The 20,254-nt window shown below is 39.3% G+C and overlaps 1 protein-coding gene across 1 annotated transcript; it reads left to right on the forward strand.

Annotated features, from left to right (window-relative positions):
• The first annotated feature begins 730 nt into the window (after positions 1 to 730).
• slc19a1 (solute carrier family 19 member 1) lies at positions 731 to 20,030 on the forward strand. Its single transcript, XM_063467204.1, has 6 exons — positions 731 to 1,010; positions 3,160 to 3,747; positions 6,446 to 7,226; positions 14,211 to 14,403; positions 15,054 to 15,195; positions 18,284 to 20,030. The coding sequence occupies exons 2-6, from the start codon at positions 3,463 to 3,465 to the stop codon at positions 18,476 to 18,478; spliced, it is 1,596 nt and encodes a 531-aa protein (XP_063323274.1). The 5' UTR covers positions 731 to 1,010; positions 3,160 to 3,462; the 3' UTR covers positions 18,479 to 20,030.
• The last annotated feature ends 224 nt before the right edge of the window (positions 20,031 to 20,254 follow it).

The following is a 20,254-nucleotide window of genomic DNA, read 5'->3' on the forward strand; positions in this document are numbered from 1 at the left end:
AAGTTTTGCTCTCTCGTCTCAAGGGTTACCGCAGCTTCACGTGGGATACCCTTCCTGGCGAATATGAGATATAAATAAAAATGAGAAATAAATAAAAATCAGAATTAGAAGAGACTCTTGTGCATGTATAGTACACAATCTACAATTTACGGGTTACTGTTGTATTAAAAACCCAACTCTATTGGCTTTAGTAAGCGAAATGGTAGGGATAGGCTATGTTCACGATTTTTTTGTCTGCTTGTTCACACTACAAATAAAATGTGACAGCAAACGCGCTCTAGTGTGAACCCTCAAAGCGGCCCGCATGCGCAAAAGAAGACGTCACACACAACGCGCTCTGTTTAGATCCAGACCAAACAGTATTGTTTGACTGATGGCCCTTAATATAAAGACTTGTTTCGGACTTTACGTTTCCCAATTTTGCTTTAAGTTATAAAGTTATTTTGTTATTTACATATGGCCTAATAACTACTATACTACTACTATTACTATCCTTATTGCTGTTTTAGAGAGGAGCGGTGCTTCAAAGGATAGTTGCAGATTTCTGTCAGAATCTGCAGATTATACAGTACAAATAAAATGTTCACGTTTCTCCAACGTTGTCTTCCCAACAGTTTCACTGACATCTACACTGGATGTCCAGGAAGCGTTCACGATGTCTTCTCGGGCGCTTGTCCTGCGCTGATAATTGGCGTCTGTCTTGTGTCAGTGACGTAAAAGACGGATTTAATGCGACATGGCCATTCAAACAGCAGTCGCTTTCTAAAACATCAGATATGTATCGGAATCAGTACCACATACGAAAGTGACCCAGGTCGGATTTGAAAATATCGGATTTGTGCTGTTAACACTGTCATACAATGATCGGATATGGGTCGCATAGGGTCAAAAAAGTCGGATTTGATGCGCTTTCGCCTGCAGTGTGAACGTAGCCATAAAGGCTAAAACTACTTTTCCCAGAAGTCAGAGCGAAAGAAAGAAGGCGCTGCATCTCAAAAGGAACGCACAAGGTATGCCTTGTTCCTCTTCGTATTTACCAGGATTAGAGATATGTAAACGCCGCTTCATTAATGCAAAGTCTATCTGATGGTGTGACACCAGATAGGTCAGCTAATAGCTTCAAGCACTGTCATTTATTAGTGGCAGTGAAGGCGTCACGACTGCACTGTTTTTTATGCCCATGTGCTATTAGCCAGTTGGCTAGCAGCCTCAGTTCGGGGTGATTGAGCTTCAAACTGAAGTCAGCACGTCTCGGTCGTTGTTCCAGCAGCACGAACAAATCCCCTAAATACAGCCAGGTTTGGCAGGTAACGTAGGAATAAGTCGAGCTAATGTGAAACACTGACATGCTAACACACTTAGCTCCCCTGTGAAGTAGTTGTGTAACTTGTTGTTCCCTAAAATTTGGAAATGAGGCTGAAGTTCAGTCAGGAGAAAGCAGATTAATCCTGGAGTTGTGCTGATGTGTCACTCTAAAGTAAACTAATAAATAAAAAAGGTAAGGAAAAAAGAAAATAAGTTAGCAAAGTTTTGTCCAAAGCTTAGCAACATTAGCATATACATTCACAATATTTGCGACTTTCTTTATTAGTAAGGCAGTAAATAAAATTTGGCTAACAGTCTAAATTTAAAAAAAAAAATCAGATTATTTTCTTGACAATTTTTTTTATATGTGTTGGGTGAAGGAACTGCCATTAAAAAGTAATGCTTGAAGTTACAACTACCTATACTGGGAAAACGTTACAAAGGTGAATACAGTTTTCAAAATCTCCGCGCATGCTCCGTTTAACCTCCGCGTAACCTGCCATGTATCTGAATGTTTCTGCTGCTCATTTATTTGGAGTAGGTAACAGTAGTATCAAGTTACAACCAGTAAGCTCCACGTTTTGCCTCGGAGTTTACTCGAGCTCAGGAGCTTCTCTTCAGTGAGCGTCACCTGGTGATTCTTCGAAAGAGCAGCAGCAGGCACACTTATTAACTAGACACAGCATGCCTTTCTTTAAAGTATCTATCTATCTATAGCCCTGAATTGGAAGAAATTTAGTGGTTTGATTATAAAAAGCTTCACCAGTTGTGGTTATTTTTTATGATTGCCTATATAGAGCTTTTATATATAAAGCTTTTAATGCTTGGCCACTCCAGTGTTGTTGTCCTTTTCACCCACAAATTACAACATAAGGCTTGTGTCTATATAAGAAGGAGGCAGTCTTTTCTGCCAGATAGCTAGCTGAGCTTGGATGTAGTAGTGCAGAGCTACATATAACAATGCAGATACAGTCATGTGGGGGCACGCAGGGTAATATCTGCGCCAGTTAAAACAAGCAGATTTATCCACTGTGGCAACACCTTGGAATAAAAAAGAGCACCTTAAAGTACCTTTGACCTCAGTATCTTTGGCTGGATTTTTAGTAGTGTGTTGAGGCTGTGGATTAGGCACGACATAACCATATAAACCATGGGTGTGAAACAAGGCTTGGAGGCCAGAATGGGAGGGCCAACTGGATGGCTTTGGAAAATATGAAAAAGGGTGTACATTTTGGACTTTTAACTGTATTTTCATCAATTTTGCAGTTTTGCCTACTGATATTACCTGATATAAGCTATAGTTTCTCTGCTTGCCTACTCAGATGTGACAGTGACAAAGACTAAGAACTGTAATAGATTGTTTTGGTGGTAATAAGCCTCGTAAATACAGTGTATGGATATCACAAAGCAAAGCACACAAATAAAGAAGGAAAAGTAGAAAATAGAAAAAAAATAATAACTCAGGTTTAAACACTGTGGAAGAACTGGTTGTTTTTTTGTTTTGTTTTTTTTAAAAAGGCTTTCATGCCCCTCAGGCGTGCAAAAGTTGCACTGCCATCACTGTTTTGCAAGGCGCAGCAGACCAGCATTGATAAGAGTTATTGATAAGTATGGAGACACACAGGTCAGGTGGATTGCAGTGCTAGGAAGTGTTTTTCAGTATCTTCCAATACTCATGGAAATGCACAGAAACATTTGGTTTACTGTAACACGTGAAGAAAACTGTTAAATCGGGGGGGGGGGGGCTTTGCATGAAAATCTTGTTTGTCACACAGATTAATAGTAAGAGTTAAAGCTAAGACCTGCTGTGTCAAAACAGACTGCCCAGCTCACATGATTGATTGTGTTTTTCAGGTGAACAATGACATTGGACTGAGCGGCTAGAAAGCTTTCTGTCTGACAATGTCAGAGAGAGGAATGGAGCAAAGGTCAACATTTTCTCTTACACGCCAGCAGCAGCATGTAGCTTTTTAACCAGCTCGTCGGATGGTTCGTTCTCACCAGTTCAGCCCTCTCTGACACAGAGAGGCAGAGGAGTTGAGTTTGTTTTCTTCATAAATTCCAGGTGGAAAGTCGGCAGCTTTTCTTATCGAAAAGAATCCTCGCATGCTGATTTGATAGCGTGAGGGGGAGAAGAAAAAGTTACACGCCGGTGCAATGGTAGCAGAGGACACAGCAGGAAGTGGGGACAGATCAGACGGGGAGAAAGAGATGGATCAGAAAGCATCTGAAGACGCCGAGCGGCAGGAAGACGGGGATGTAGCGATGGCCGCCACTGCCGCAGAGTCTCCCTCTGGAGAGGATGAAGTCAGAGATCCCAGAAAGTGGAAGTGGTCTGTGATTTTCTTGTGTTTCTACGGGTTTATGGCATCCATAAAACCCGGGGAGCCCTTCATCACGCCATATCTGCTGAGTCCTGAGAAGAACTTCACCAGAGAGCAGGTGAGTGATGCACATTTCTCTGCGTAATTTGATGAAAGTTTGTGTTGACTGGTAACCTTCCCATTAGGGCTGGGCCATATTATACCGTTCACGGTAATACCGGTATATTGTTAGGCAATGATAAGAAAATGACATATCGTGATAAAACATGGGTAAAACGCGCATTTGCAGTGCTTTTGTTTTCATACGTGCATGGCGGAAAAAGCATGGCGGCAACAGAGAATGAGAAGGGCGAAAGTGGATCGTTGAATGAAACAGATGAACCAGAATTGGTTTGTAAAAATGGTGCAACTTCAGTGGTTTGGAACTGGTTTGGCTTTCGTCCGTCAGATACACAACAAAGCACGTTATTTGGTAGAGCATGCAAGCGGGCCGTTGTTATTACCGAACCGATTTTATGTGGTACACGGTGCTCAAAAATCTGTCAAAAAATGGTTTAGTACGACATTGCTAAGCTAAGAAGCCACACGGCTTGATGGATTGTCAGAGCATTACGGCTACCGTAGTCAGGAGCCTCGTGCAATAATACGTACTGTGCTTCAACATAATATTACCACATTGTGTGTGGATAACTTCTTTATAAGTTTTGTGGATATTATACATGGTTATGCTGAGGATATGTCGGGCAATTTCCACTGGAAATGACTTTTGGTTAAACTCTCAGCAAGGAATTTGCATTTGCACTGTTAAATTTTTATATAACTTTAATGCACATAAAAAACAGCTGCTTGTTTAAGTGAAAATACATTGATGGAGTTTTTTTTTTTTTTGCACTAATAAAGTTGTGGAGTTGTACAATATTTTGTCTCACGTCGATTATATCGTCAGTTATATAGTTATTGCAAATTTTCAAATATATATCATGATAAATATTTTTGGCCATATTGCCCTGCCCTACTCCCCATCAACATTACGAGATACAAGACCTTCCAGTTACAGTCCTGCTTACAGGAGTTTTGCAGAGTTGAAAGTCACACTTAGAGAAATCGAGCAGTCCAAAAAGTTAACCTACTCTAACAAGCTCTGCAGTTAAGCATGTATTGCACAATAGAATTAATGAGTTCCCTGTGGGGAGTTTACTGATCCATCTTACTGTGGTCAAAGTTCACATTCCTTCAGAGTGGGTCAGTGTAATTGCATATGTGGAGTTGATTTGTAGAGTGGGATCACTGGAAAGTGATCACTATTCTAGTTTTCCTATTGGCCTGGCCATAAGCAAGAGCTGAGCTGCCAATGTGTTGACAGCATGTGGAAAAACACTTCCAAAGACCAGAATAGCAGGTTTACAGCAGAGCTGAACTCCATGTAGAAATATCTGTTTACCTCTGAGGTTATTTAAGAGCTTTAGTCCATCGATTTTCCTGTTTTTGGGATTCCAGGGAACAAGCAGTTTATCTGTCATCAGTCCCAGTGATATGAAGTTGATATTTGTGAAACAAACATCAGTGCCAGACAGATGTCAATGCTTTAACCAGTTCCACTGTCATGAAGTCAGCTGTGATAGAAGTCAGATAAACAGAAGGTGATTGGGGTGAATGGTTTTTCAAGTACTACGTAAGGTTTCTCAAGTCCCACCTTATCTTACATGATTGTTTACATTTATGTAAAAAGAAAGTTTTCACAGTTTTATGTTTTCAGGCGTTAACTTATGCACAGTATTTCAGTCAGGATGAGGTCTGGACTTTAACTGGACCTTTGCAAATCTTCATTCTTTTCTTCTTATCTCTCTTTTTTTTAGCCATTCTTTTGTTAATTTGCTGCTGTGCTTGGGACATTGTCCTGTTGGATGACCCGGTTCAGGCCAAACTGTAGCTGTTGGACAGATGGGCTCACATTTGACTCTTAAATACTTTGCTTTTGCTTATGAATAATCTTTCTGACTTCAGATTGTGTGGAGATGCCCTTATAATCACTGAAATGTTGATGGGAAGTAACAGTTGCTTCTTTAAGATCATTGCTCAGGTGTTTCCTCCTTGGTATTTTAACACGTCTGAGTGCTCCAGACCAGCAAACTGCTCACATTTCTGCTTTTACAGAGTTGGTCGCACTTCCTGATGATAAATCAGTTAATAAATCATTTGATTAGCAGCAGCTGGCTGCTACTTACCCTCTTAATTCATGAGGAAACACAAAAGGTTTCTTTTTTTTCACATGACTCCACAAAGTCATGTGAAATTTCTCTTTTTCACCCCACTGAAGGCCACAGCTGTTATTCATCAGTAAAAAACCCCTCCCCTTTATCTTGTACACTGTTACGACTGTTACTGTAACCAAAACAGTGTGCATAGTTAAGATAGTAGGCTGGTATTTGCAAAATACTAAAGTGATGCAGAATTGTGTTTTGCATCAAAGCTCTTCAGCAACTATTCTGGCAAAAATGCAGAATATTTGCTTGATGAGGATGGTCAGGGGATTTTGAATTATTGGTTGGCCAAAACAAGCAATATTTGCATTTGCATTCATGATCTTTGTCATATGTTAATTGTATGTTAGTTGTATCCTTACAGATGTGAAGAAGAATGCCTTTCTTTCTTTAAACCTTCGTTTAAAAGTAAACAAAACTGTATATTTGAAGAAAATAAATTGGCACTATTTAGGGTAGAAAGTGCACTGTCAGAAAGGTTCATGTAAGACTCAAGCTTGATTTTGCTTTTTTTTTTTTTTTCCCCCACGCCTTATTTGATTGATTTATTTCCAGGTGACCAATGAGATCACTCCAGTGCTGACGTATTCCTACATGGCTGTGCTGGTACCAGCCTTCCTGCTAACGGATCTTCTGCGTTATAAGCCGGTCCTGATTCTTCAGGGCATCAGTCAGGTGATCATCTGGATCATCCTGCTGCTTGGAGGTACGCTGCTTCAGATGCAGTTCATGGAGTTCTTCTACGGCATCACCATGGCCTGCCGTGTCGCCTACTCCTCCTACATCTTCTCCCTGGTCAACCCGGTCCTCTACCAGCGCGTGGCAGGCTACTCGCGCTCCTCAGTCCTCTTGGGGGTTTTCACCAGCTCTATCCTGGGCCAGCTGTGCATGTCCTTGGGAAACATCACCTTCTACACCCTCAACAGTATCTCTCTGGGGTTTGTCAGCTTTGGTTTGCTGCTCTCACTGTGCCTGCCCTGGCCTAAACGCTCCTTGTTTTTCAACCGGACGAATCAGGAGGAAAAGGAACTGGTAGAAGTAGCCACCAAATCTGAACTGGACAAAATGAACCCAAAAGATGGAAGGCCATCCTTTGCTGCCCCTCCATGTCCTGCGTCAACCTGGAAGGATTCTGTGTTTATGCAGATGCTTCTGGAGGTTAGAAATGTGCTGAAGAGGCCAAACCTGAGGCTCTGGTCCCTGTGGTGGGTGTTCAACTCCACAGGGTATTACCTGGTGCTCTTCTACGTCCACATCCTGTGGAACAAAGTCTACCCTGCCACTGAGAACAAGAACGTTTACAATGGGGGAGTGGAAGCAGCTTCTACATTGCTCAGTGAGACATTTCCAGATATTTTTAAAAAATAGTTTTACACAAATAGTGCTGTGTTATTGAAATTTAATCTGTTTTGTATCCAGCTTGGTGTTGTTGCATGTGGGCATGCAGCAGCTTGCTAAATTTAGATACAAAAAATTTAACAACTTGTGCAAAGTATAAACTAAATATCAGCCATTGTCTAATTTAAAGGCTGGCAGGATGTATTTAGCCTTGCAGTAACAGCATCAAACAACTACTTAATGTAGGACACAATCTGCAGGACTTTTATTTTTTAGGAAGAAAAATGTATGATAATGACTCTGATTTAAACAAAAGTGTGATAGAAGATAATTGGGTGTTTTTTCCAGGAACCAATTTGAGTGGGTCAGGAAGAGCTGAAGAATGATGATATGTGTTGTTATTTAAGACTAAAGTAAGGACTTGTCCACACATATACAAAAGTAGCTTTTTGGAGTTTTAGGCTTTTATTTAATGCAAATTCACTTTTAGATAGTGCTGGGCGATATGACGATATATATCGTGTGGACGATAGAAAAGTTTCTATCGTGCCATTTGTGTTCTATCATTCCTATCGTTTCTAACCCTAATTTTATAAATTATTCTATAAAATATATCATTAACCCTTTACAACCGGTCGGAGCAGGCACTATTTTTTAACTTTAACTATTTTTAAATCCCTGTAGAACTGGAACCACGTAAGGTAGCGCAATAATTTTTTTTGCACATGAAACCGTAGGAGTTGTACTTGCATCTTATTCCATTAGCTTGTCCTAAGTCACGGTTTCCTTCCACATATAGCTTTGCAAAAATTGCATAAAAAGCACTTCCAGCAACAAAAATATAATATTCCAGACTTGCAGCAACAAAAACAATATTCCAGAAACAGGCTTTGCCGATCCGATCGGCTGTTCATAACACTTCCTACGTTGGAATATAAGTCAGCGCGAGCTATCGCATGTCCGCCATTACCTGAAGTGACGTCATTTTCGCGGAAAATGTAGTTTTGTACTTTCAAAGCCTATGTTGGTGTTTTTAAAAGTCATGTTTGACTTTATGCTTTTCTGTATCGTTTCTGGGATGCTTAGAAGTCAAATTACACTGTTGGAAATAGTTTATTTTGATGCACATGCTGTTTTTTTGCAAATTTGCATTATAATATTTATTTTCATTTTTCCTGCAGTATATAAAAATTAGTGCAACTTTCTTGTATTTACAGTTTTGAGGGATAAGCCTCTTAAATTTCTCTAACTAGAAATATATGTAAAAAAACAAAACAAAAACGATTTTCAATTTTTTTGTAGTTTATTGCACTTTTTTGCAATTTATGTAGTTACTATGGACTTAATGCATACATATTATTAAAAATTGGGCTATAACGGTTGTATTGATGTATAGCAACTTGAAATGCTCCCACAAATGGCACTACAGCATGTAAAATGTAAAGATAAGCTCTGGTGGACTTGGTCTCATGGTAGATCTTAAAGGGTTAAATAGCCTGTGGCAAATATATTAGTGTTGTTTTCTCACTATACATACTCTTAACTTTATGCAAGAGAAAATAAAGTATAAAAAATTTTTATTTTTCACAAAGAAACTCCGTCTTGTGGTTTTGCGACATGGTGCTGCTTTACGTGCACCCGGATTTGCGACATGCTTTACGGTAACTCAAAACAAAGACTGCACCCTCTCCACTCGCTGTTTACAGACTGCATACTTTCCAGATGACCACAGGTCAGGTGGTATATCGTGATATATATCGTTATCGTGATAAATATTTTTTCCATATCGCCCAGCACTACTTTTAGATAGCTGAAAATGGACAGTTTGGGTCCAGACTAGATATAAAAGATTGACCTAACCAATGTAATGACACCCATATGGGCTCAAATTGTGGTCATAAATATTTTGTACTTGTAAATCAGTTTTGTAGTTGTAAATCAGGATTTGTATGTGTAAAAAGAATTTGTGTGTGCGTAAAAAAGATTTGTGTGTGGACTTAGCCAAAAAATACGTGTGAAACTCTGCACTCAAGTTTCAAGTTACAAGTACGAATTTTGACCCTGTTTTTCTTCCTTTCATCTGATTGGCCAATGTCATGTCAATCACAAATTTAACTATCCAATCAGAGAACAGGTGGGTTTGGCTATTGGAGGGGTGCTTTATGGAGCTTCAGGTCCTTGAAGGAAATAAATGCCTTTTTACATGCCAACCCAGCGTTTTCCTTCATCAACACGAAGGAAAACAGTCTGTGGTGGTCTCAGTTTGGTTATTTTTGTGTCACAGGTTTACGTGCTTAATACAGGGGCCTCCAGAGCCTTTTCAACAGCGCTGCGGACCTGGGGGGGGGGCAGTATTGTAGAAATGACAGTCTTCACTAGTGGGGATAGTTACAAAGCTTTCTTCGTTATGAATGAGCATACATGTTTTTATTGAACATTTGAAGAACCAGCAAAAATAAACTCTTGTAGAGGACATAAAGTCAGAGATAGAAACGACAAGGAGCAGGTGCATCTAGTACAGGTAGAGCTGCTGCAAAAACCCACAGAGCTCAGCAGCCAGCGCAACAAATTCTGGATCCTTTGCTTTTAGTTAGCAGTTAGCATTAGCAGCACATCCTGCGTCCGATGTGAAAGTACCTTTATGCTGCGCGCTGTGACTCACAGCAATGGTCCCGGGTCAGCCCTGACTTTGTGTTAAACTAATCCCAAAGTAATAATGATATTTCTAACCACTGATATACCACAATTTTATCCTTTCAACAGCTACTGAAAGTTAGGGGACCTAGCTTCTATCGGATATTTACATAGAGATCCTCCAGCTTCAAACTGTATTACCCTTCAAGGACCTGCAGTTCAAAAAAGCGCCCCTCTGACAGCCAAACCCATCTGTTCTCTGATTGGATAGTTAAATTTGTGATTGACATGACATTGGCCAATCAGATGAAAGGAAGAAAAACGGGGTCAAAATTCGTACTTGTAACTTGAAACTTGAGTGCAGAGTTTCACACGTATTTTTTGGCTAAGTCCACACACAAATCTTTTTTTACGCACACACAAATTCTTTTTACACATACAAATCTGTTTTACACACACACACAAATTCTTTTTACACATACAAATCCTAATTTACAAGTACAAAACTGCTTTACAAGTACAAAATGTTTATGACCACAATTTGAGCCCATACACCCAGGCTGGTGTTTTTGCTCACCACATCTAGTGGGGGTTTTTTGTAATCAGAGGGTCTAGCTGGGGAGTAACTCACTAGCTTTGTTAGAAAGATGGTCACATCCTCAAACTTAGGCTATGTCCACACGTACCCGGGTTTTTTTGAAAACGGAGATTTTTCGTTTTCGTTTTAAAAAATAATCCCGTCCACACGTAAAGGCAGAAATGAAGGAAAACGCTGCTAGGAACATGCCAAAGCAGCAGGTGGCGCTATATTCCTAACCGTGTAGAAATGTTGGCCAATCAGAAGTCTAGAAGCCTCGGTGGGAAATAGTAAACAAAGCTGGGGCATAGAAGCAGAACCGAGTCGTATGTGTGGAGGGACAGTAACTGTGTGTGTATATGTAAGCATTTAAACACTGCAGAGAGTACAATTAACAGTAACAGTATTGTAGAAATTCATTTCACCGAAACAACAACGTGGCGCACACTGTGACGTCAAAACAGGCGCACACCTTTAACGCTGCGTTTTCTCCGTTTTTCTCGTCCACACGTAAATGCAAAAACGGAGTTTTTAGAAATCTCCGTTTTCACTGACCGAAAACGCCGTTTACGTGTGGACGAAAGGTGCAAACGCACAGAAAAATCTGCGTTTTCAAAAATACCCGGGTACGTGTGGACATAGCCTTAATTACACTTGTGTATTGAGTCTGTTATGTACTCTGTGCAAGTGGCCAGTGTTGTTACCAGCATACTGATGTGTGGGGTTCTTGGGTTGCTGTAGTTGTTGAAGTTTCTGTCTTTGAGTCGATCCCTTCTGTTCCAGTTTATTAGAAAAAATGGAAGCAGAAGTAGGATCAGGGAATACTCAAAAGGAAACAATGGTACTGAATGGGCCAATCAATGTGACTGTGTCGTTACTAGGGCTGGGTATCGTCACTGATTTCTAGAATCGATTCGATTCCGATTCACAAGGTCCCGAATCGATTCGATCCACGATTTGATTCGATTTGAATCGGGGAAATTTTGCCTCAGTCAGAAATATTATAATTCAGATCATGCATCAGTACATTTCCATATTTTTATATGTATAAAAAGAAAGCTGACACTTGTGAGACTTTATCAAAGGTGTAAGCGTCACAGCAGATGCCTTTGTGTCAAAGTAACTGAGGATAAAACACAGAAAAACGTGAAGGTGATTTTCCTGGCCTGGGATTTTATAAAAATATTCTGCATGCAGTAGATCAAAAACGAAAGAAAACCGTTAATCAACATTACCTGATGCTGCTGAAGTGAAGCAGAGCAAAGTTACAGAGGTTTTATTAGAGACACAGCTTAGCGTTTTGCAATTTTGCATAATTTTAAAAAGTTTAAATTTGTTCAGTATTGAACAGCCGAAATGAGGCTTTCTTGTCAGAAGTAAAAGGAAAAAAACAGCGTCCGACAGCGCTGTAAACAACGGTAGACTTGTGCGTAACAAGCAAGCGAATAATGCAGAAAACAGAGATTTTTAGACGGGAAACTGTTCTTGAAGTACACACAGAGAGAGAGAGAGAGAGAGAGAGACAGCGAGCTCTGCATGAAGTGTGATTTTTTTTTTATCGTGCTGGAAGCAAAACAGCAAAACTAAGAGGGAATTCATGACGATGTTTATGTGAAGCGTAGTTTGGATCTTCTTTTGCTGCTAGTTCAGTCAATACTGTTTGGAGAGAGATAAAAACCTGCAGCTTCAGAATCTAGCGCAAAAAGGACGTAAACACAAAGCGCGGACCCACTGAAACATCAGAATCAGTGAGCTGTCAGCTTTCAGCCCAACCGTGTCAGTGCCGTTGGGTGAGAAAGGCGACATCTTACTGATTCTGATGCGTCGGCGGGTTCGCGCTTTGTGTTTATGTCTTTGTGCAGAATCCGTGTACCTGCTCTCATTTACTGTTTTAGCTCTTTGGTGGTTGTTGAAATTTTGTGAGGTTTAACCTGAGATTCTGGCATTTCAGGCAAAATAAATTTATATTAAAAAATCGATTCAGGATTTTAATGAATCGATATCACGTTATCCAAGCCAGAATCGATTTTAATCGATAAATCGATAATCAAAACCCACCCCTAGTCGTTACTAGGGCTGGGGCACATTATATCGTTCACGGTAATACCGGTATAATGTTAGGCAATGATAAGAAAAGAATATTGGTAAAACGTGCATGCGCAATGCCTTTGTTTTCATACGCACATGGCTGAAAAAGCATGGCGGCGACAGAGAACGAGAAGGGCAAAAGCGGATCGTTGAATGAAACAGATGAACCAGAATTGGTTTTTAAAAATGTGCTACTTCAGTGATGTGGAACTGGTTTCATTTTTGTCCGTCAGATAGCCACCAAAGCACTTTTTTTTTTTTTTGTAGAACATGCAAGCGGACCATCCTTATTACCGTATTTTTCGGACTATAAGTCTATAAGACAACCAAAAATGTGATGTCCACATATGTGGACGCCAGGTCCTAGGAGGTTAATGCACATAAAAAAACAGCTGCTTGTTTAAGTGAAAATAAATTCATGGGTTTTTTGCACTAATAATGTTGTGGAGTTGTAAAGTATTTTGTCTCGCATCAGTTATATCATCAGTTATATCGTTATCCCAAATTTTTAAATATATATCGTGATAAATATTTTTGGCCATATTGCCCTGTCCTAGTAGTTACATTTCTGGGGTGATACATCAGTCCTCCCCCAAAGCCATGTTCTGTTGGAAGGTTTTTCTCCTGCTAAAAGGGATTTTTTCCTTCCCACTGTTGCCAATTGATTACTCATAGGGGGTCATCTAATTGTTGGGGTTTTCTCTGTAGTATTGTAGGATCTTTACCTTATAATATAAAGTGCCTTGAGGTGACTGTTGTTGGGATTTGGTGCTAATATAATAAATACAATTGAATTGAGCTGTAACCACTTGAAAGCATGCTCTAAAGTTGGGCTTTTAAATATGGGAGTCTGTGGGGACAAACCTCAAGTTTTAAGACCATTAGAGGATCTGTAGTTCTTGGAAATTAGCATGTAGAAGGGTAACAAGGAGCATTTGACTTAGGATATCATCTATCAGTGCTTTTGATTGGGTCATATTGTTGGCTGCTGGCTGAAAATACTTGACAGTATTGAGTATTATTATTATTACAGGGAAACGCAGATTCAAATCTACTGTTTTCATGCGGTACCCTTTCTTTTGAATCTTTTTTTGGGCAAAATCAGAAACACCCAGATGAAATGAACTGTTGGATTTCTACCTATGATTCTGATGATTAGCTTTTTGAAATTATCTTTTAAATAATGTTTGGAAAAAAGGTATAGGCTCAAAATGGTTTTCTAAAAGTGTAGTCCTGAAAGTGGCATGTGTCGTAACATAAACAGATGAGCAACTGGTGCCTGCAGTAAAGGGTACGCTCAGCTGTTTGGAAGAAGTTTAATAATTGATTGGCCAGCCCTACTCTGTAAGGGGATTACGTCAGCTTTAGATAGCAATAATTGCACTTTAAACAGTTGTAAAGATTACAGGTAGCAGCTTCAATAATTTGGATGTCATGTGTAAGTAATGAGGTTTGATGACAAAAGTCTGATAATTGAACAGTGATTAGGAGACTTCTGTGCTGCTGCTGATATTTTTATGACAAGAACAGACTAACTTATGTCCAATATGAGTAACTTTCATTTTATTGGTGATAAGACAGTAGTGCTTAGCTGACTGTTTACCCAGTCCCTCTCTACAGATTACTTGCTCTGTGCTTTAACTTAATCAGTTTAAAGACTATAACCTGTTTATTTTTCTGTAGGTGCTATAGCGTCCTTTACAGCAGGCTTTGTCAAAATTCGGTGGAACGTCTGGTCAGAGCTGGTCATTGGTATCATCACAGCAGTGCAGGCCGGTCTGCTGCTTCTTATGAGAACCACAGACGACATCTGGGTCTGCTATGTTTGTTATGTACTCTTCCGAAGCTTCTACCAGTTTCTGGTGCCTATTGCCACGTAAGTGCCAAAAACAATCCCTAAGCCCAATGTATTATTTAAGATGCATCTGCTTATGATGATCTTAGTTGTAACTATGCTGGAGTAAAGTTAAGTGCTATAGGAATTTGGCCAAAACTGTGGTGCTTATTATTGGAAGATTTAGGCTAGAAATATTTGGGGGAAAAAAGGATCAGAAGCTAAACCACAGCTGCCAATATCAACTGCCACGAGAAACTTCACTCTGAAACTGTACTTTTTTCTTCTTCTTTTTTTCAGTCTTTGCTCAAGCAGAATGCCAAAGAAGGATAACGATCTATTATAATGACATAAGCTGACATGTTTTGTGCTGTTGATCGTACAGAATAGGTCATCTGGTGTACAATTTTTGTTGTTTTCAGATGATTTATACCAAGTGTTAACAGCATAATAATGAAGAAAATAACTGTAGCCCTCAGCTAAACTCCTAATGAAAACGTTAATGAGATAACACAGCTTTAAGTTCGATCTGATAAGCCTCAGTACGTTGTGTCTGTTTACACTAGTATTTTGTTGCTTTAACTTCATGTAATTTCAAATAGCCTAAATACATCTACAGCGAGTAAGAATATACAGCGTATCATACATTTATACAAGACAGTTGCTCATGCTGGATGTTATTGTCTTGCCAGTTTCCAGATTGCATCGTCACTCACCAAAGAGCTCTGCGCTCTTGTGTTTGGTATCAACACCTTCTTTGGGACAGTGCTGAAGACCATTATCAGCCTGATCTTTACTGATAAGAGGGGCCTGGCCTTGGACGTGCACTCTCAGGTAAAACAGTCAAACAGCAGTGATGTTTCATACCAGTGTTTCTTGGATTTGAGAGTCCACTGCTGCATTTCAGTATAACTGGAGTTATAGTTGTCAGAAGTTTCGTGCTAATGATGAATGTATGTAAAGTCATGATAATTTTGGTCTATTAATTTTTTTTTTTTTTTAACTTAATGACTTAAAAAAACAAGAATTGGGTGCACACGTTGAAATTTATTTTAAATTTTCTCTAATCCACAAAGGATCAAAAGTGTACATACAGATTTCAGAAATATACATACACCCCCAATAACATTAGATTACAATTTAAATGTCTCTTAGTAAGTTGCACCTTGACCAGAGGTAGCTTTCAGTAAGCTGATCGCTCTTCTTGGCAGACTTGATAAAGTTCAGTTAAACTAGTTGGTTTCCTGGAATGGGCGCAGTTTTTAAGTGTAGTCCACAGATTTTTGTTTTTCAGTAAGGTTGAGATCGAGGCTTTGGGATCGTCATTCCAGAAGCTTAATGTTAGGCTGCTTTATCCATTCCAAAACCAGTTTTAATATGTGTTTGGGATCATTGTTCTGGTAGTACACCCAACGCTGACCAAGTTTCAACCACCTAGCTGTTGATCTGAGGTGAAGTTGAAGAGTTTGGAAGTAGTCCTTCATTATTCCATCCAATTTGTGCAATGTTCCCGTGCCACCGACAGCAAAACAGCCCCAGAGCATAATGCTACCACTACCATGCTTGACAGCTCATACACTGCTCTTAGGTTTTGAAGCCTCGCCTTTACTCCTCCAAACTTACATCTTGCCATTGTGGTCAAAGACCTTTGCAAAGTGGTGAAAAATTTGAATAATTTGTGGTTCCATGCAGTTGTGTGAAGTGGTGATCTTGGAATCTGCAGTTGTTTAGAAATGACTCCAAGAGACCTCCTCAAATTGTGTAACTTGACAATTCTCCCTACTTATTTACTGAGTTCATTGTCAAACAAATGCTGCTTATGCTGCATAGATAAACTCCCAGGTATAGTAACTCATCATCATTAATGAGAAGTTGGTAGGCATTGGCAATGTGAAATTAAGACATTATAGAAACTTCAACACTTTATTAAAATATTTAAGTGAGGGTATGTCTATATTTGAGTCTGTATGTATAATTTTGACCCTCTGTGGGTTAGAGAAAGTCTAAAATAAATTCAAACTTGTTTTCTGAAGATGTGTGCTGCACAATCACTCCACCCTGGAAAAAGAGCAGTTCAATGAAATAATTAAAAGCTCAAAATTATCATGACATTCATGCTCATGATGAGTTTTTGTAAACTTCTTACCATAACTGTATCCTTAATGTGTTCTATTGGTGTAGTTTTATGTTGTATGTCAGGGGTGTCAAACTCAAACACACAGTGGGCCAAAATTCAAAACTGGATCAAAGTCGCGGGCTAACATTAATATTCATTGAAAAAAATCTTCCTCCAAATATAACAAGGAATCTTTTCTTATGGACTCAAACAAGTTTTTGCTGAAAAACTGAGTATGGAACAAGCAAAGCTTAATACTAAACAATATATATAACTTATATAAACGTATATATTACTTAATATTGCACACATGCAAAATCAAAATTCCAATTAAATAACACATCAGTGGAATTCATTTCTTAAATAAAAATTGTATTTGCAGCCTTCTGAATTAAATTTCATCATTTCATCATTTATCAAATTCTCATCATATTCTCCCACCTGTCCAGAAAGCACCTTTTTTCTGCCTTTCTTTTTGCCATTTTGGGGTAGGTAGCATGGCAGTATTTGCATGGTTGCTATGACTATGGCCAACAGAGGCGAGGGTGCTAATGGGTCCTGTCGTGACTGACGCGCCAAAACACCAACAGAGTATTCTGGGAATTGTAGTATTTGCAGTAAATGCACTGTATAATACTGGCAGGCCAGCTCTAATAGTAATTTTGTGTGGCTTCGCAGGCCAAATGTAATTAAGCTGCAGGCCAAATTTGGCCCGCGGGCCAGATTTTGACACCTATGTTGTACGTTAAAACATCTGGACTGCTGTAGAAAAACCTCTGCAAATCTTTGGCATGTGTCTTCTAAAACTTGTTTCTCAGTTTCTGCTGTGCAAACAGAAAATGGCTGTTTGTTACAGGCCTCCTGTTAGTGCTGCATAACAGAAAAATGCTGCAAACTTTCATGTTAGTGAAACAAACTGAAGGTGTTGGCGGGGTGAGTTCAGCTGGATGCAGCAGCAGTGCTGAATTTAACTGGCAGCACCTTACAAGTCTGTAGCTTTCCTCTGATGCATACATCAACAAACCTGACCATGTCATGTTTGCATGCCTGATGTAGCTACCATGTTTGTGCTCTGTCTTTTGATGTCTGTAGCTTGTTCGGTGTGAAACTTGTCCCAGTGCAATGGCAAGACACACCAAAGCTTTTTTTTTGCTTTAAAGGGAAGGTAAGTAAAGTTGTTTCTGACAACCGTATCAAGAAAAAAAACAAAACAAAAGAGAGGGGAGATATGATAAGCTTTTATGTGTCTCAAATAAATGTAGCACAGAAAGTACAGAGTTTTGTTTGGTCGATTGTTTCTTTGTTGTAGTGATGCTTCTTGGCAATAAATCTTATACCACTTTGGGTTGAGCAGCAGAGTTGAGTATGTGGGTTGTGCCCATTAAAAACTTGTCAAATTATCTCTCCAAATGCCAATCAGCTTCTTCTGCAACATAACAATTTCTTTATTTATCAAACAGCACCCTCAGTTGTATGTGGAAGAACCATACACAGCCATGGGTGTAACCCACATGCTCAACTCTGCTGCTCAACCCATAATGTAATCAACCAAACAAAGATTTCCTTGCTTTTGGGAAAACTTGTTAGGGGACTTGTTTCTGCTCCCTCCTGACAGCTGTCAGTGGCCACATTTCCATACCATTATTTTGCCATTTAACAGGTTCTTTACTTCATTATCGTATTCAAATGAGAATAGTGTTTTTTTTTTTTGCCAGTTTAGTGGAAATTGGATTCGAATTTTGTTTGGGCTGGGATCTCATGAGGTGCAGGATAAAAAGCCTCATCCATTGCACATCTCTCTTACAGTTTCTGGTGTACTTCTTTTACTTCACTCTTCTTACTGTCGTCTACTTTGCCTGCGCTGCTGTGGTCATCTGCCGTCACTACCGAAACGAGCGGAGGGGAGGAGGAGTGACCAGGGACCAGCCCACGCCCACAGAGCTCAGCCCTGTGGTGACAAACAAGGAGCTAGAACCTTTGTCTAATGGCAACAGTGCCTAACCCTAAACACAAGAGGAGAAACATGTAGTTCCATAACATTGTTAGACCAGTTTTACTAATAAGCTCTTGAGAGTCACTGAGATCAGTGTTTTAGCCCCTTCATATACTCAGGTGGGTTCAGTGATGCCTCTGAGCCTTAATCAGAAGTGCCTCATGTGCAGCGAACAGCTGCTGCACTCCAAGAGTCAGAGCAGCTTGTGTCTGATGTCTGAGGAGAGATTTTCTAGAGTAATTTGCTTTAAAAAAAAGTCACTTTGGTGTTTTTAGACATTGCTAAAGCAGCCTGGGACCTTTAATATCACAACCAAGATTTCTTAGAAAACAAGAAACAACCTTGTGATATATGCTGGAGTGATTCTTTTCTATATTCAAGGCTCACGAGACGTGACCACACTTGTTTTTAACAATACACTCCTATTGTACTTTGTTACAATTACTGTGTTAGTGGCATTTTTAAAGAACATATGAATATGAATGCACCTTAGTTATTGATGATTATCACAATCTGACATCAGTGTTATGGGATCAGTAAGATCTTCTTCACTGCCGATAATTTCAAGCAGCAAACTGCAGATTTTATGCAGTGTACTCTGCTCAATGCAATGTCGTCTGGTGTCTGTTTGTATTGCAGGAGCAGCACCACACAGATGATTGCAATATCTTCATTTGATACAATGATTTTTTTTTCTTTTTTTAGGACTAATTAACATTTATACACATTTTTACAGAAAATAAAACCTGTTCTTAAATTTGAGTACCTCAGTCAACTGGAGCTGCTCCTGAGTTTGTTGATAAGTTTAGTAAACAACAAACCAAGTAAAATTTGTAAAACCTGATTTTATTTATTTTGGGTCAATGAATGGCTGTTTTTCTTTCTTTTTCTTTTGTTTAACATTTACACATGTGGCGTCAGGGCTGTAGAGCAGTGGTTCTCAAAGCTGGGTCTGTGATTCTTTGGAAAAGCAGTTTACACCACCAGACCAGCATATTGAGCTTTTTACTTCCACGCTTAGTAACTTTGGCTCAATAGAAGAGCATGTTACATAACAGAAGATTTAAACATTAATAGAAAACATGCTTAATGAGTGGGGTCCTTTGAAAGGCTCTCCCCTCTAAATGGCCACTGACCCCAGAGAATTTCAGAGCCCCTGCTCCGGAGAACACTACAGGAAGTTCAGCGGAAATGTTAAGTAGGTTTTAAAATGACTTTGTTTGATCACTTAAACAGAAGATTATGAGTCATTTCTTACAGCAGATGCAATGGTAGTTTGTGTTTACTGCATTGAGTATTCAGTGGGATAATACATTTACTGTATAGATTTGTTTTCTAGCTTCAGTTCATAGTGTTAAGTGCATTTTCACTTGTTGTAAAATCAGGAATATCTGCACTGCCATTGTGTCATTTTAGTATTTGAAGGGTTAAACTGCAGTACATGGTAACATGATGCAGAATTTTGTGATTGAAATCATTGCTGAGAAATGACTGTGAACATGTCTGAGTGCTGTAACAAGGAAATGAGATGTTTATTTTTTATTCACAAATAAATTGGATAGAGTGGATAAAAACATGCTGCCTCTGTCTTTTTTTGAGTGCAGCAAACCACATTTACAATTTGATACCATGTGATAGAGCTTTAGTGTCATTATAGTTAATTATTGGACATAAATACATGACTGTAACGGAGAGTCAGGTGTTACAGTGGGGTCAGTAACCTTTACTATGATGAGACACTCATCAATTTAACCCATCCTTGTCAACAGTTATCTTTTTTGTGG

The sequence above is a fragment of the Pelmatolapia mariae genome, linkage group LG23 (assembly GCF_036321145.2).
Source record: "Pelmatolapia mariae isolate MD_Pm_ZW linkage group LG23, Pm_UMD_F_2, whole genome shotgun sequence".
NCBI classification, from domain to species: domain Eukaryota; kingdom Metazoa; phylum Chordata; class Actinopteri; order Cichliformes; family Cichlidae; genus Pelmatolapia; species Pelmatolapia mariae.